Genomic DNA, 13,826 nt, shown 5'->3' on the forward strand with positions numbered 1-13,826 from the left:
GTTGATGTCGTAAACAGAGTGACTCATAGTAAATGAGCAGGTGGAGGTTTAAAGTCTTGGCTGTTGACAGACATGCTGACTGTTACTGGGAAGAGTATCTTTTGGACTGATTCCACATGCGAAAGGTAACCATCATAGCTGGATCTGAACAGATTAACTGACAGAAAGTCAAATGGCAACAGCTTAGTTTGTTTCACATTCCTGCTTCTAAAATATCTATATTTACTTGTTTTCAAATTCTTCTGTGATGGTAAACTAAATATTTTCTTTGGCAGCAGTCACATTAATCTGTACCTGATGTTTTCTGGAACAAATTATTAATCGATTAATCAAGGAAAATAATTAGTAGTTTGTTGCAGCCCTGAACACATTAAACATTACAGCATTTTCCATGTAGAGGGTTGACATCTGATTTTCTATTAATCATAATATTTTAGTTGAGTGGCTCTTCACACCCGGCTGTTGAAAGACATGTTGGCCGTTGTGGGATTTGACCCTGTGATGCTTCACTTACAGGACAGTCTGTCAGTGTTTCTTGTTTCTGCGATGTAGCGCAGTGCTGACTGTGGACTGAACAGCCTATTAAATCAGTTAAAGATTATCAGCTGCTGCACTCCTGCCTCTCTGTTCAGATTGTTTCACAAATATTTACGTGAGGTCTGAACGAAGCCTGCTGCTTCCTGCTTACACTGCTTATCTGCCAGATAACCCGAATGTGTAGCTGCTGCTGATAAACTTTAAGTTTATTTAGTGACTGAATTAGCAGTTTTTCTCTTAGAGTGGAGAGAGATTTCTTTTCAAATGTGTCCACTTTTCAAGATGCTAAAAAAAACAGTTGTGGGCCTAAATTAGAGCATTTCACCATATATTTTGCTGCTGTAATTTAGACTTCACTCGCATATTGCTAGCCTGCTAACAGACAAATGGCTAATAATGAATAATAAAAGTGAAAGTGAAAATGAAATGCAAATTGAGTCTGATTATCAGGCTAAGTCTGGTTAATCTCTAAACTAACAGCCTTGGTTTGGTCATTTCAGAAGTTGGTGTTATGAGCTCAACTGGCTCAATATTTGGATAAAGTTTCAAGTGTTTCGACACAAAGTGGTCGAACAGATTCACATGTGCTGAACGCATCATTTGAAAGATGAGATCTGGCCAGTGTCAAAAGTGTTGATGCTGACATTTGATATAGTCTCTGCTGTTTACCCTAAAACCTCTCTGGGATTCACTGTGACGTCGGTGTTTCTGACGCTGAACAGAGTTTCATTGTAATCTGCGACTAAACAACAAGCGATGGGCTCACGCTGGAAGGAAAGGAAAGTGGTTGTTGGAAGCGACTCTTCCTTTCAGTATTTACTGATTAGAGAGAAGCTCCCTGACCTGGTGTCAGGCCCCTGAATTACCCACATCTCATGTTTGTTCAGGGATTCATGTGTAAAGATCTGGCCTGTTGTTGCATGTGGGAGAAACAGCTACAAATGTAGATGAGATCTACAGTCTGCTCACAGAACTAAATATAAATTTTCTTAAGTCAAGTTTTCTTTTTGTTGTTTCAGTGAAAGTAGGAAGTGGTCGTCCGGGCATCCCGAGCAAACCAGCAGCACTGACCTCACCACACAGAGCCAGCAGTAAGTGACTCTGTGTGTGTGTGTGTGTGTGTGTGTGTGTGTGTGTGTGTGTGTGTGTGTGTGCGTGCGCGCACTAAGCTGGATGTAGCTTTAGTACAATGGAGTGTTTGAGGGCTTAGAGACACAAATCTTGCTTGCTCATTATGTTGCAGAAATATGCAAACATGTGGAGAGGTTTTGTGTGTGTGTGTGTGCAACCTCATGAGAGCGCGCACGGGGGGGGGGTTATATTATTCAATTCAAGCCTTGTGAAAGAAAAATGCTGTGATTGTGCGAGAAGGAAAAAAGCCTTCACTGTTGTTAGTGCTGTGTGAGTTTGTCACTGTGTGTGTGTGTGTGTGTGTGTGTGTGTGTGTGTTTTTATTGGTCAGCTTGACAGAGACTTCCCATTATACAGCTAGCCAGGCTTTATTGGCTGCTACATGAATTTGTGTCAACCAGGAAGCCTGTTACGAGTGTGTTTTTGGTTTTGTTCTGGTTTATATATTCCACAGCCCCTAACCCTAAACAATACTTTTCCAGTCAGCACACTCGGTTGGTATACCGAGAGGCAGTCTGTATCTGTGTGACAGGATAATGTCTCTGAACAAAAGTATTTGTATTTCTCTTATTACCCACATAGTTATTTGCTTTCATCCTATGTAAGTAGCTAGTAGTGGTATACGGTAGGGGAGATAAAAGCCCTGATGTGTGTTTTTATATTATCCAGATGTTTGATTTATTTGTAGTCTAATATTTATTTCAGTCGTGAAACCCCCAGTACTCTCTGAACACGTCATTGTTCACTGTGCCTACAGCTGAATGCACACTCGCTGTACAAAAACACAGAGGCGTTTCTGTTAGCCTAAAATGGATAGAGGGTGCTAATATAAGTCGGTCTGCATCTTTACATACTTTGTCAATTAATTAATTGGTGTCGGACGTCATTAAATGCGTGTTGATAAAAAGATGACAGTTATTGTGAAATGAAACATGGCCATGTTTTTGTTTTGTATTTTATTTTATGATTCACACATTCAAACTGCTCATTATTCAGATCAGAAGCTAAAGTGAGGCAACAGCAGTAACAGAAAGGAACATTTTTATATAGTAATGGTTACAAAACTAGTTAAATAAACATCTGCTCTCCGTTTTCAGCTCCACACCTGGCCCCCAAACCCACCGGAGCCCCACCAGCACCTCCAGATCCAAACCCAGTTCTACCCAAACCTACAGCTGCATCCCCACCCATAGCACCCAAACCTTCAGGACCGGCCCCGGTTCCGACTCCAGGGCTCAAACCCCCAACCCCGTCTCCAGCTCCGGCCCTGAGGAAAGGCCCCGTGATCCTGACCAAACCGGAAACTACCAGCCCTGCAAACCCAAACTCCTCAGACCCTTCTCTCCCTCCACGGTAAGAAAGAGATTAGTGATAATCCGGCGGGGCGGGGGTGAACCGTGAAATATGACTCCACTGTCCCAAGCAAGTGGCAGTTAATTAAACTGGAATTACGCTCCTCAGTTTTGGGTCAAATGTCAGTTTTTTCAGACTGATGTTGCTGCTGAACAACGAGAATGTGCTCTGGCTCTGATACACAGAGACGTGCACCAACAGCAATGATGGAAGTGAAATATAAAATATGAGTTTATTATATATTAAGACTTTTTTTGTTTGTGTCGTTACATTTGGCTGCATACAGGGTAGTCTGATTATCGTAATCAAGCAGTACATTTACACTAATGTCATAATGTAATCCTATTTATACTGTTCATTTCACTGTCATCTGAACATTTTAAAATCTTAACCAATTTTAAAAACACACAGACTTTCAGAAGGCACACACCAGACGATTCAGTCAAGATGCAGGACCAGACACTCGGGTGTATTTCAGAGTGGTGGTTCTGGGGATTTAGGATCTCACAGACATAAACAAACACTGAGGCAGACTGTCGTTGGCAGCTGGTTGCGTGTGTGTGTGCGTGTGTGTGTGTGCGCGTGTGTGTGTGTGCGTGTGTGTGTGCGTGTGTGTGTGTGTGTGTGTGTGTGTGCACAGAAAAACAATAACAGAATAAAACTGGATGAAGAGGGAATTAGCAGGTTTATACATTATATAGTGCACACAAGTATAAACTATGTTGGAGACGCTTTCTGGTCAGCTCGCTCTCCTCGGCTGTTGCTGGTTTATGATTGGAGGCAACACAACTATCCTCAGGTGTTTGGCCAGCATTAAGCAGGTTATCTGAGTCAGGTTAATGTCATGACAGGAGGAAACTCTTGATAAACAGTTTTACACCAAATGTTCAAGTGCAACATTGCACATTATCTTTAATGTTGAAGTCACAACACAAACAGAAAGCTGCAGCTTCCTGCAGCTTTAATGAATTCACCTGTCTCGTCATCCATATTCCTTTCCAGGCCTTCAAGTGTGAAGCCCCTGCCTTTCCGTCCTCCACCAATCAAGTCCATCCCTGGGCGGCCACCTCCTCCAGCCATCAACTCAATTTCCACGGCCAACCAGAAGACGCCTCCTTCTGCCAAAACAAGCCCCGCCTCCTCCGTTTCCCCGGCCAGCCGGTCTTCGCCTTCGCAAACCAGGTCATGCCCTTCTCCTGTATCAGCCAGTCAGGTGCAGTCTCAAAAGGCACTTAAGAGGGGACCACCTCTGCCCCCCCGCCCTAAACCTGGACACCCTCTCTATAACAGCTACGTGGTATGGACACACAATTGCACACTCACTCTCTCACAAAAACATTCAAACATAGATTTGAGCTCTGACGTGTCATTTCTTAATTTTGTCTCAGAAACAGGAAGTCCTCATCGTTCTGGATGACCCGAGCCCCTCAGAGCCTCTATCAGGTGAAGGGAGGAGTCAAACCGCCGTCACCCCACTCATCAAACCCTCAGAGTGTCTCCTGGACCTGGACACCCAACCAGAGCCTGCTCCTGATCAGGACAGCCAATCAAAACTTCCCTTGGAGGGCCTCAACCTATTAGACTCCCAGGTACTGAAACAGCTCGCTAAATATGTCGCTCAGTCCAAAAACCGTAGCTAACCGGTGCAAAACGTTTTGAGATTGAACTCACCCCTAGTCTGTTTTTAAAGCCTTTAAATGTTGAAACTATATAATTACTTTATATTATTCTCATCCTGATGAATAAATCTCTAAAAGGTGGGCGGTGTGCCTTTTAAATATTTATAAATGATCTCAAATAGTGCTGCGTACTAAACCAAAATATATCTGTAACACTGAGCATCAAAAGCCATCATGATTGAAGCTCCCATCATTGATCGGGGCCAGATTCATAACATTTTACTTATTCTTTGATCAGATAGAATCAAGTTTGCCCATTTTAGACGGATTTATGTGTGTTTAGAAATATTTAACATTTGAGAACTTTGTAGAAAAACATGTTTATATTTCGTAAAGAGTAATTTAACACCTCGTGATAATCTTGTTTTTGTGGGTTAACTTCTCACCCAGCTGCAGTGATGTCACGGTGTACTCTGGGACACTGTGACATCACTGTACAGGTAAAACTTTCTGACTACAACTAAATTTTGGTCAGTGTTACATCACTCTTTAAAGAAAGGTATTGAAAAAAGTGTCTCAAAATACTAAATCATAGCTAGCTATTTCCTTTAACTGCTCTGACTGTGTCTCCCACAGGTAAACTTTTGTATCTGTCAGGATTTAATAGTTTTGTTTTCCTTTTTTTTTCATTTAGTCCATTCTGCCTGTGCAGCCGACAGAGCAGAAAGAACAGCCAGACCCTCCTCCTGTCAGGTCAGACACACATGATGAACTACACGACAGACTTGTAACTAAACAGGAACTATTTATAGACCAGACTTGTTTATCCTGTGTTTCATTTTGTCTTGGGGGTGTGGGTGTGTGGGTGTGGGTGTGTGTGTGTGTGTGTGTGTGTGTGTGTGCGCGCGCAGTGGTCCTCGGTGCGTCGCCTTGTTTGATTACGAAGGAGAGGAGGATGACGAGCTCACCTTCTCCCAGGGTGATGTCATCGCCCTCCTGGCACTCATTGGGCAGGAGTGGGGGCGGGGCCAGATCCACGGGCGAATCGGGATATTCCCCCTGAGTTTCACTGAGGTGGTGGAGCCGCCCCCACAGCCGGAGTCGTCACCGGGGGAAACGGCAAAACCAGCATCCACAGAAACCACAAAGATAGAAACTACCGGTGAGCTTTTCTGACAACCTTCCTTCTTACCTTGATTGATTGATTGATTGATTGATTGATTGATTGATTGATTATATTTGATGGTTAAAAATACTCAATACAAAAAAGTCTAATGGCTTTTTTTTTGTAGTCGTCCAACATCAGAATCAGCTTCATTGGCCAAGTATGTGACACACACAAGGTTTAAGTTGCTCTCAATGTAGAAGTAGACAAACATCTGAAAACAAGGACAACAAAGCTGAACAAAGATACGTAAACAAAGAAGTGTTACTTACAAGTAGGTGAAAAATAGCTGTATGTATTTAAGAAGCAACAGTGACCAACGACATGCAATGTCTGCAGGTGCAGAAGAAAATGTGAATATCGTGGAAACCAGACAGAGACTAAAGCTCAGGAAACCTTTGCAAGTGTTTTGAGTTAATCCCCGATAGAGCTAGACATTTCTTTATCATAAATTCTTTATTCCAAAATTACAGTATATTTTGAGATGCTGGAGTTTTGATTACTGTGAGCTGTAGGCCGTAATCATCCAGATTAAAACAAAAAAAGGCTCGAAATACTTCTATCTATATATATATATATATGAAAGAAACTTTTTGACTTAAATTACAGGGGAAAAAATGAACTTTTCCTCAATGTACTTGTAAATGATGTAAACAAATAGTGTAAAGAAATAGATCTTAAATGGGTTAAGTACCAGATTTCTTTATTTACATGAAATGGGTGGTTACATGCAAATAAATACAACAACCATCACAATGAAACAAGAAAAATGTGACTAAGTTCAAGCTTTCTTCAAAATATATCCGAGGCTTCAAATTGCTGAGAATCCTGCTGTTCAAGGACACACTTGGTGTTGCTCTCCAACATGATCGACTCTAAACTTGTAGCAACAATATATCTTTGTATTGCAGCAGCAGCAGGATAAAGAAACATCAAACTCTAGAAACTAAACTTGTTGAACGACATCTTTTGGAAAAGCTGAGCGTCCTTAAACAGTGAAAAGTTGACTAAATACACCAACACAGCGGGTCTTTGCTTCCTGCAACCCTTTTACCTTTCCTTGCCGTATACAAAGCTTTCAGTCTTTCTCCCTTACGTCTCTTTCTACCAACACATTTCTGATGATAAAAGAAAGCCTCTGCATACAGAAACTTTACAGCAGATTGATGCATTTTTTGTCATCTTTAGATTTGAATGTGATGATAGATTTTTGTTTTTTGTCCTCAACAGCACCAAAGACGCCACAGCACCCAGAGTCAGAGGTGAGTGTGTGTGTGTGAACATTACTGTTGAACATTTTCCTACTTCTATAATATACTGTAAATCATTTTAAGTTAATTTATATTAACGTGTGTGTGTGTGTGTGCGTGCAGGCAAAGGAGTGGGCTGTGGCTGTGTTCGACTTCCCCGGTCAGACCGCAGAGGATCTGTGCTTCCACAAGGGGGCGCTGATTCAAGTGACGGAGCACATCGATGCTGAGTGGAGGAGAGGAAGACTGGAGGGGAGGGAGGGGATTTACCCCGCAGCCTTCACACAGTCCTGCCAGGGTACAACACACACACACACTCCAGAAATACACACTCTGAAATACATCAGAAGAAAACGCAAGTATCAAGTATAAAATTCACACATTTAAATACTTTTAGTAAAACACACATGTTTGTGAAATCACCAAGAACACACAGACTCACATGAAAGCACATAGCCTCACAATGTCTCACACACACACACACCACATGTGAATGTTTGTCCACAGTATTTCCAAACTCTCCTGCTGGTTTGTTTAGTACTCCTCGTTGTCCCAGGTGGGTGGAGTTTACCAAAACACAGGATGATGCAGCAGGGTCACACAGTTAAGCCAGGACAGAAAATCTGTTGCTGTCTGTGTCTCACCTGAGAACGTCTGGCTGATTGTGACGACTAAACTCCACCCGTCTAGTTGATCCTGGGACATCCTGGTGGATGTGTGCAGTGGCTGCTGAGGCCTTTAACCACAACTTGTTCTTCCTGTTTCCAGCTCAGCCAATCCCAGGCGAGCAGTCAGCCGTTAAAGGAGTGGCCAAGTTTGATTTCACACCAGAGAGCGAGGATGAGCTCATGCTAAAGGTGTGTGTGTGTGTGTGTGTGTGTGTGTCATGAGTAAATATCTTCTGTCTTGTGTGACGGGAGTTTTGCACAGATTTCCATTCACCAAAATGAAACACGTCTGCTCTCTTTGTGTCTCTCTGTCCTCCTCCCGCAGGTCGGTGACATTATAACGCAGGTGGAATCTGTGGACGAGCAGTGGATTATGGGACTTGTGGGCGGGAAGCGTGGGATTGTGCCTAAAAACTACATTTCCCTTCTCTGATGAGGAAATCAGCCAATAGGAAACGCTCGATGTCTTTCTTTCGCCTTGTGCTGCCTCTCTCTGTAAAAAGGTGTGTTTGTTTTGAACTGGCAGCCTCCTCCTTCCGCGGCCTGTCAACGCTACAGACAGTTTTTCCTGTGGGCTGCTTTTGATAGTGGAGTGCTGCGTACACGTGGACACATGTGAATTCTGGTCCACAGTTTCCAAAAACTTTCAGGCAGTTTTTAATGAAACAAAAGCAGCCTGGTCCGTTTTTATTGGTACTTCGGTTACTAAATTGGAGAGACGGGAACTCTGAGGTGTGATTGGACCGTCAGTTTGATTGACAACCTCGCTCTGGCACCTCCCGCTCTGCTCACTACTGGCATTAAGACCAAGAGAGGGAGGGGCTTTCGCTGCCTAAATGATGGAGTAAAACGGATATCACGCTGTTGGTTTTCATCTCGACGTCGTGCTGCGACTCTGTGCTCCTGAGTTATTTTCAACCTGGACTGGATTTAATTATCTGTTAGTGACTGACCGGCCAGTGGATCCTTGTGCTCCTGAAGCTCAACAGTTTTAGCCCCGCACCAGTGCAAATGGTTAAAAATTATCCGCATGATGGGAAATTCTGGAGAAAATATAATGTAGGTTGGATGCGGCTGGTTTGAAGAGTCGCTGTTAGAGGACTTTTCCCCTTTGAGTCTGATCACAGATGTTTAACAAAGACTGATTAAAACTGTTATCATGTGTCTGTGGACACATTTTTTAAAATCAGGCTCACTTACAGTATTCAAACTAGAAAGTCTCAACTCAGCAGGTTTATAGAGGAGGACCTCTCAGTTAAATCTACATTTATTTTAAACACAGTGTACCACGAAGAACATTATTCTCATCCTGAGCCAGAGGAGATTAGAAAACTGAATAATGTGGAGCTCTAAGCTGATTGGCTGCTGGGCTTTAACAGCTCTGAGCTGGAGGCAGAAGCCTCCTGAGGGTGAACACCAGCTTTTGTTTGTGTTTTTCCTAAACACTAAATGTTTCTAACTTGGCACTTAACACTCGGCGATCTGAGGGTCAAAAAAATGACACTTTTGAGACTGGAAATTATAGGACGTTGTCAGTTTAGTTGACATGAACTGTCAGAATGTTTTGTGACACTGTGGGTACCTAAAGCTATTTATAAGTGCTTATGCACATGTTTTTGCAGATAAAATCTTACAGAAAGCTCCTTTTATAATGTTTTACATTTCCTAAGCTTTAAAGCTAAACTGGATAATTTTACATAAAGCACACTAAGCCTGATTTGTCTGTTATTTAGAAATTGATCACTGCTAATCCTTTTGTTTTCATCCATCCTGCCAGCCTGATGAATGCAAATGAGCCTGAAAGGTTTGGTGAATGCAGCATGGTGTGCTGGAGAAGAGTTGCACAACATGTTTTAATGATCTTGAGCATTTTTGGAAAAGGGTTAGCAGCGAAGTTCACATGATTTGTATTTAACAGAATTAAACGTAATGCAAATAAAACTTGACACTAAGAGCCAGCAGCTCAATAAAATCACACATAAAATTATAAATAAAATCATGGTCGCACACTTTAACGTGGTACGGTGGATTATGAACATTAAAAAATCACATTTGGGATGTAAAGATATCATAAAACATGTTTATACTTTATAACAGTTCAACAGAAATGCTGAAAGTTGAGACATTAAGGAAGTAAAACGATATTTCACGCCCACATTGGTTCACGTTGGATCTCCTGCAGCTGAGCAGCTTTGTAAAGCAGCATGCTGAACTGTACCAAATATAGAAAGTCTGTTATCGTACTGAACCTTTTCTCATCACGGTGCAATGCTCCAGCTGTAGTACTTCCAGCTTTTCTCAGTATGTTTCATATTTCCAGACTGAATATTCGTCTCATACTCATGAACTGAAACTCATATGTTTTCTATTAAAGGTAAAACATGAAGGATTTTCTCTAAATGGGCTGTCAGCAAATTAGCAGCGATGATGATTAATTCCTCTTCTGAAATTAAATGTTGTAGTTGCTAATCAAACCTGTGACTTTTAGGATACATGACAACATCTCATTCCTGCCACTTCCTGTTCATTGGTCTAATTTTAAATGTGCTCAGATTAAAACTTAACTGAGTTACTTTTTAGATAAAGCTCTTTTTTCACTAATTATTCATTGAGTTTTCAATGTAAAGGCATATTTAAAATGCAGATGAATGATCGGTTGACTATTCCTTGTCCACTTCTTGTGGAACGGTTACAAAAGTCTGTTCTTCTTTAAATAGCTGAAACAGAAGCGTTCTCTACAGTAACCTTTCCTGTTCACTGCTAGTTTATTTTACGTATGGTGTTTATGTTGCTCACAGCCATTACAAGACCGTCAGAGTCCATTAAATGTAATTAGATGTCAACTCAAAATGCCAGCAATACCATTATTGTGATTGTCAATGATTTTCTCGATTGATTGACAGTTGTTTGGTCAATATCATCATCCCAAAACCCAAGACGACGTCCTCAACCATCTTGTTTTGTCCACAACCCAGAGATTCAGTTCACTGTCTTAAGGTGATGATACACGGAGCAACTTTTAGAGCAATGTTGCTGTCAATGGTAATGAGTAACGATTACTACTCCTGCCCGCACCGCCGCTCTGCGTTCAAAACATAGTCGGACTTGCCACTAGCAAGATTGTTCAGCAACATTGCTCAAAAAGTTTCCCCGTGTATCATCAGCTTTAGGAGTGAAGAAAACAAAAAATATTCACACTTGCTGGGATCCAAAAATGTTTTCCATGAAAAATCTAATTGATATATTTTCAAAATAGTGGACAACACATTTAATAGTTGACAACTAATGGATTAATCGTTTGAGCTTTAATCTGCTGTAAAAAGTAACAAATGAAGCAACAATTTGACAGTCATGAATGAAGTTAGGGGAAATGTTCGCACTATATATTTAATAAACTATTAGTGACAGAAAATGTTGATGGAAGTAAACGTTCACTATTTTCTGCAGTTTGCAGACGCTGCATTCAGCCAGCAGTTAAAATGATTCTCACTAGACAATCACGCAGGTGGAGTAAAGAGTGAACAGTTTAGGTAATGGTCAGTATTTTTATGTTGTTGGAAAAATGTTTTTCAGCGTCAATATTTCTGTTGTTGTGAGTGGTAGCATCCAAGGTTGGAGCAGGGTGGATTTTTCATTTCTAATTTGAAGACACAATGGATCGTTTGCAGGTGTCATCACGACTAATTTGGTGGCAACTCGTCAAAGAGAAAATTTCACATGGTGCATCTTTAATTGGACTATTTGTGGACACGTAATGACTGTAACACTACTTTGTGTGTGTGTGTGAGGGAAAAAGACACACGAGGAAAGAGATTCATGAACTGCTTTGTAAGAGATATTTTGTGTATAATCAAACATTCCAACTTTTTAATACAAATAAAACTTTCAGACAACAACAGTTTAATTTTCTTCTTTCTTTTCAGATTAATTGTTGCTCCATTTCCTCAGAAGTTTTAGGAGCGTTATCTTTTATTGACTCCTCCTGTTAACAGGAGCTCCCACAAAAAGCTTCCTGAGCAGCAGAGTGATGTAAGGACAATATTTTTACCCTGAGCCTGAACTCTCAGGTTCCTCCTCCTACATACGTTAGACTCCGTCTCCAATCTGTCTGTATAAAATAACCATCAGGAGAATCATTTGATTAGTGGAGTTAGTTACCAAGATACTACTTTCCACTTTATGGACCTGTGATTCTCTGTAAGAAATAATTAGCTATAAGCTACAGTTTGATGTTCAGGTGACAATGTTTAATCAAAAAATACTTATACTTAATAATAACATTAATAGACAGTTGAAGATTGGTGACTGCTAAAATTGTATTTCTTAGTATTTGATTTATATTTTTTCCATGCTTCAATATTTTGTGGTCTGTTGTGAAATGCTGCAATCATTCAGCATTTCTGCAACTTATAATATAAGTTGAAGATTAAAAGAATGAGACACACAGTCTGGTTCTATGAATTTAGAAAATCACAGACACAAATGTGTTACATTTTACAAATTCATCATAATTAAGCTTTGGGAGAGTGTTGCATTTTCAGAAAACATCCTTTAGTTGCAGTGCATATCAAATGTATACAATAACAGATAAAATGTTCTTTTAAACTAAACTTCTAAATATTAATCAATCAATAATCGAACTTTTCTCATTGCCTCTCTATTATGTCTGTCTACCAACAGAGCAGTGCCTTAAAACAAAAACTTGTTAATTCAAAGACTGAGTGAACTAAGAGTTACGCTCGACTTCCTGTCAGATGAGACATAATTTGAAACGCATTTATACACATTATGTATTAGATAAAAACCCAATAATCACAACGGTCAAATCACTTAAACTGTCCCTGTAAAGTTTTAAATGTGCCCACTAGTGAACTACGTCTACATTAATGTCCAACAGAAGTTACAGTACATGTCTTTGATACTAACCTCTGATCAGCCTCTTTAATCACTACTTGAGTTTACACAACTCAGCAGTGTCTCCATTAAAACCACCAAGAAACAGTCCAGCATAGAGCGGCTGAGTGAATGTGGTCTGGACTCTGTGGAGGAGAGTCATGGTTTCAGTGACGCTGTAGAAAGACAGAAGACCTGCACTGTGATCCAGGTACACGCCTATTCTGGAGGATTTAGGACCTGAGATGCCAGTTGTAAGGTTGTTGTGTCTGAAGCTATAACTACTGTCACAATTTAATACCCAAGACTTCTCATTGTATCCAAATACATGTGCATTGAAGTCCCCTGATCTGCCAATACTCTTATAAGCGACTGCTACTGCAGTATTCCTGCTCATCTCCACCTCCCAGTAACACCGTCCAGTCAGTCCATCTTTACTCAAGACCTGAGATATGTGAATGAATCTGTCTGGATGTTGAGAATATGCTGAATTATTTACATCAAATTTTATTTTTCTGTTCCCCTCTGATAAAACCAGAAATCCGTTTGCTGTGTTTGGATCCAGCGTGATGTGACATGCATATTGTAAGAAATGAACTCTAAACATGGGCTCTGCAAGGAAGGCCTGTATTTTGTCTCTGGCTGCCGTCACAGCTGCCATCACATCCTCAAAGTACCGCAGACGGTTGGTTTTTGGTCTCGGTGAGTCTGTAGACTCAGTAAGTTGTGACAGTGAGGGGTAACTGTGGAGAAACTGGGTGTGGTCCTCTGTGCCCTCCAGCTGCTCCAGCTCAGCGTCTTTCCTCTTCAGCTCAGAGATCTCCTCCTGAAGCTTCTCCTGAAGCTCTTTGGCCCGACTCGCTTCAGTTTCCTGCAGGGATCTGATCTGCTGCTTCACATCAGAGCTTCTTTTCTCGATCACACGGATCAACTCAGTAAAAATCTTCTCATTGTCCTCCACTGCTTTATCAGCGGAGCGATCGATCGTCTCCACCTCCTGCTGAAGCTCCTTCACGTCCTTCTCTCGGTGCTGGATTCTTCGCTGAAGTTTTTGCCGTCTTTTCCTGAGCTCCTCCTGCTTCTCTGTCCTTTCTGCTGCAGCAGAGATCATATCGTGGCCTCTGTGTTCTTCCATTGAGCAGAGATAACAGATACACTGCTGATCAGTGCGGCAGAAGATCTTCATCACCTCGTCATGATGAGAGCAGAT

The 13,826-nt window shown here is 41.2% G+C and overlaps 2 protein-coding genes across 3 annotated transcripts in view; one reads left to right on the top strand and one right to left on the bottom strand.

The window, feature by feature from the left end:
- The window catches only part of LOC123980416 (SH3 domain-containing protein 19-like), a 29,058-nt gene extending 17,439 nt beyond the window's left edge, over positions 1–11,619 (top strand). Inside the window, exons 8-17 of one of the 2 annotated variants that reach the window (XM_046064788.1) lie at positions 1,557–1,628; positions 2,766–3,021; positions 4,024–4,318; positions 4,410–4,610; positions 5,335–5,393; positions 5,552–5,802; positions 7,036–7,067; positions 7,179–7,353; positions 7,824–7,912; positions 8,049–11,619. In XM_046064788.1, the coding sequence (XP_045920744.1) occupies positions 1,557–1,628; positions 2,766–3,021; positions 4,024–4,318; positions 4,410–4,610; positions 5,335–5,393; positions 5,552–5,802; positions 7,036–7,067; positions 7,179–7,353; positions 7,824–7,912; positions 8,049–8,156 (1,538 nt within the window). In that variant the 3' untranslated portion in view covers positions 8,157–11,619. The remainder of the gene's footprint in view (positions 1–1,556; positions 1,629–2,765; positions 3,022–4,023; positions 4,319–4,409; positions 4,611–5,334; positions 5,394–5,551; positions 5,803–7,035; positions 7,068–7,178; positions 7,354–7,823; positions 7,913–8,048) is intronic. The other variant, XM_046064789.1, reaches the window with a different exon arrangement.
- A 1,052-nt stretch (positions 11,620–12,671) lies between these two features.
- LOC123979886 (tripartite motif-containing protein 16-like) lies at positions 12,672–13,802 on the bottom strand. The gene has a single exon (XM_046063996.1). The coding sequence runs from the start codon at positions 13,800–13,802 to the stop codon at positions 12,672–12,674; it is 1,131 nt and encodes a 376-aa protein (XP_045919952.1).
- Positions 13,803–13,826: the final 24 nt, after the last annotated feature.

Source organism: Micropterus dolomieu, linkage group LG12 (genome assembly GCF_021292245.1).
Source record: "Micropterus dolomieu isolate WLL.071019.BEF.003 ecotype Adirondacks linkage group LG12, ASM2129224v1, whole genome shotgun sequence".
Classification (NCBI taxonomy): Eukaryota; Metazoa; Chordata; class Actinopteri; order Centrarchiformes; family Centrarchidae; genus Micropterus; species Micropterus dolomieu.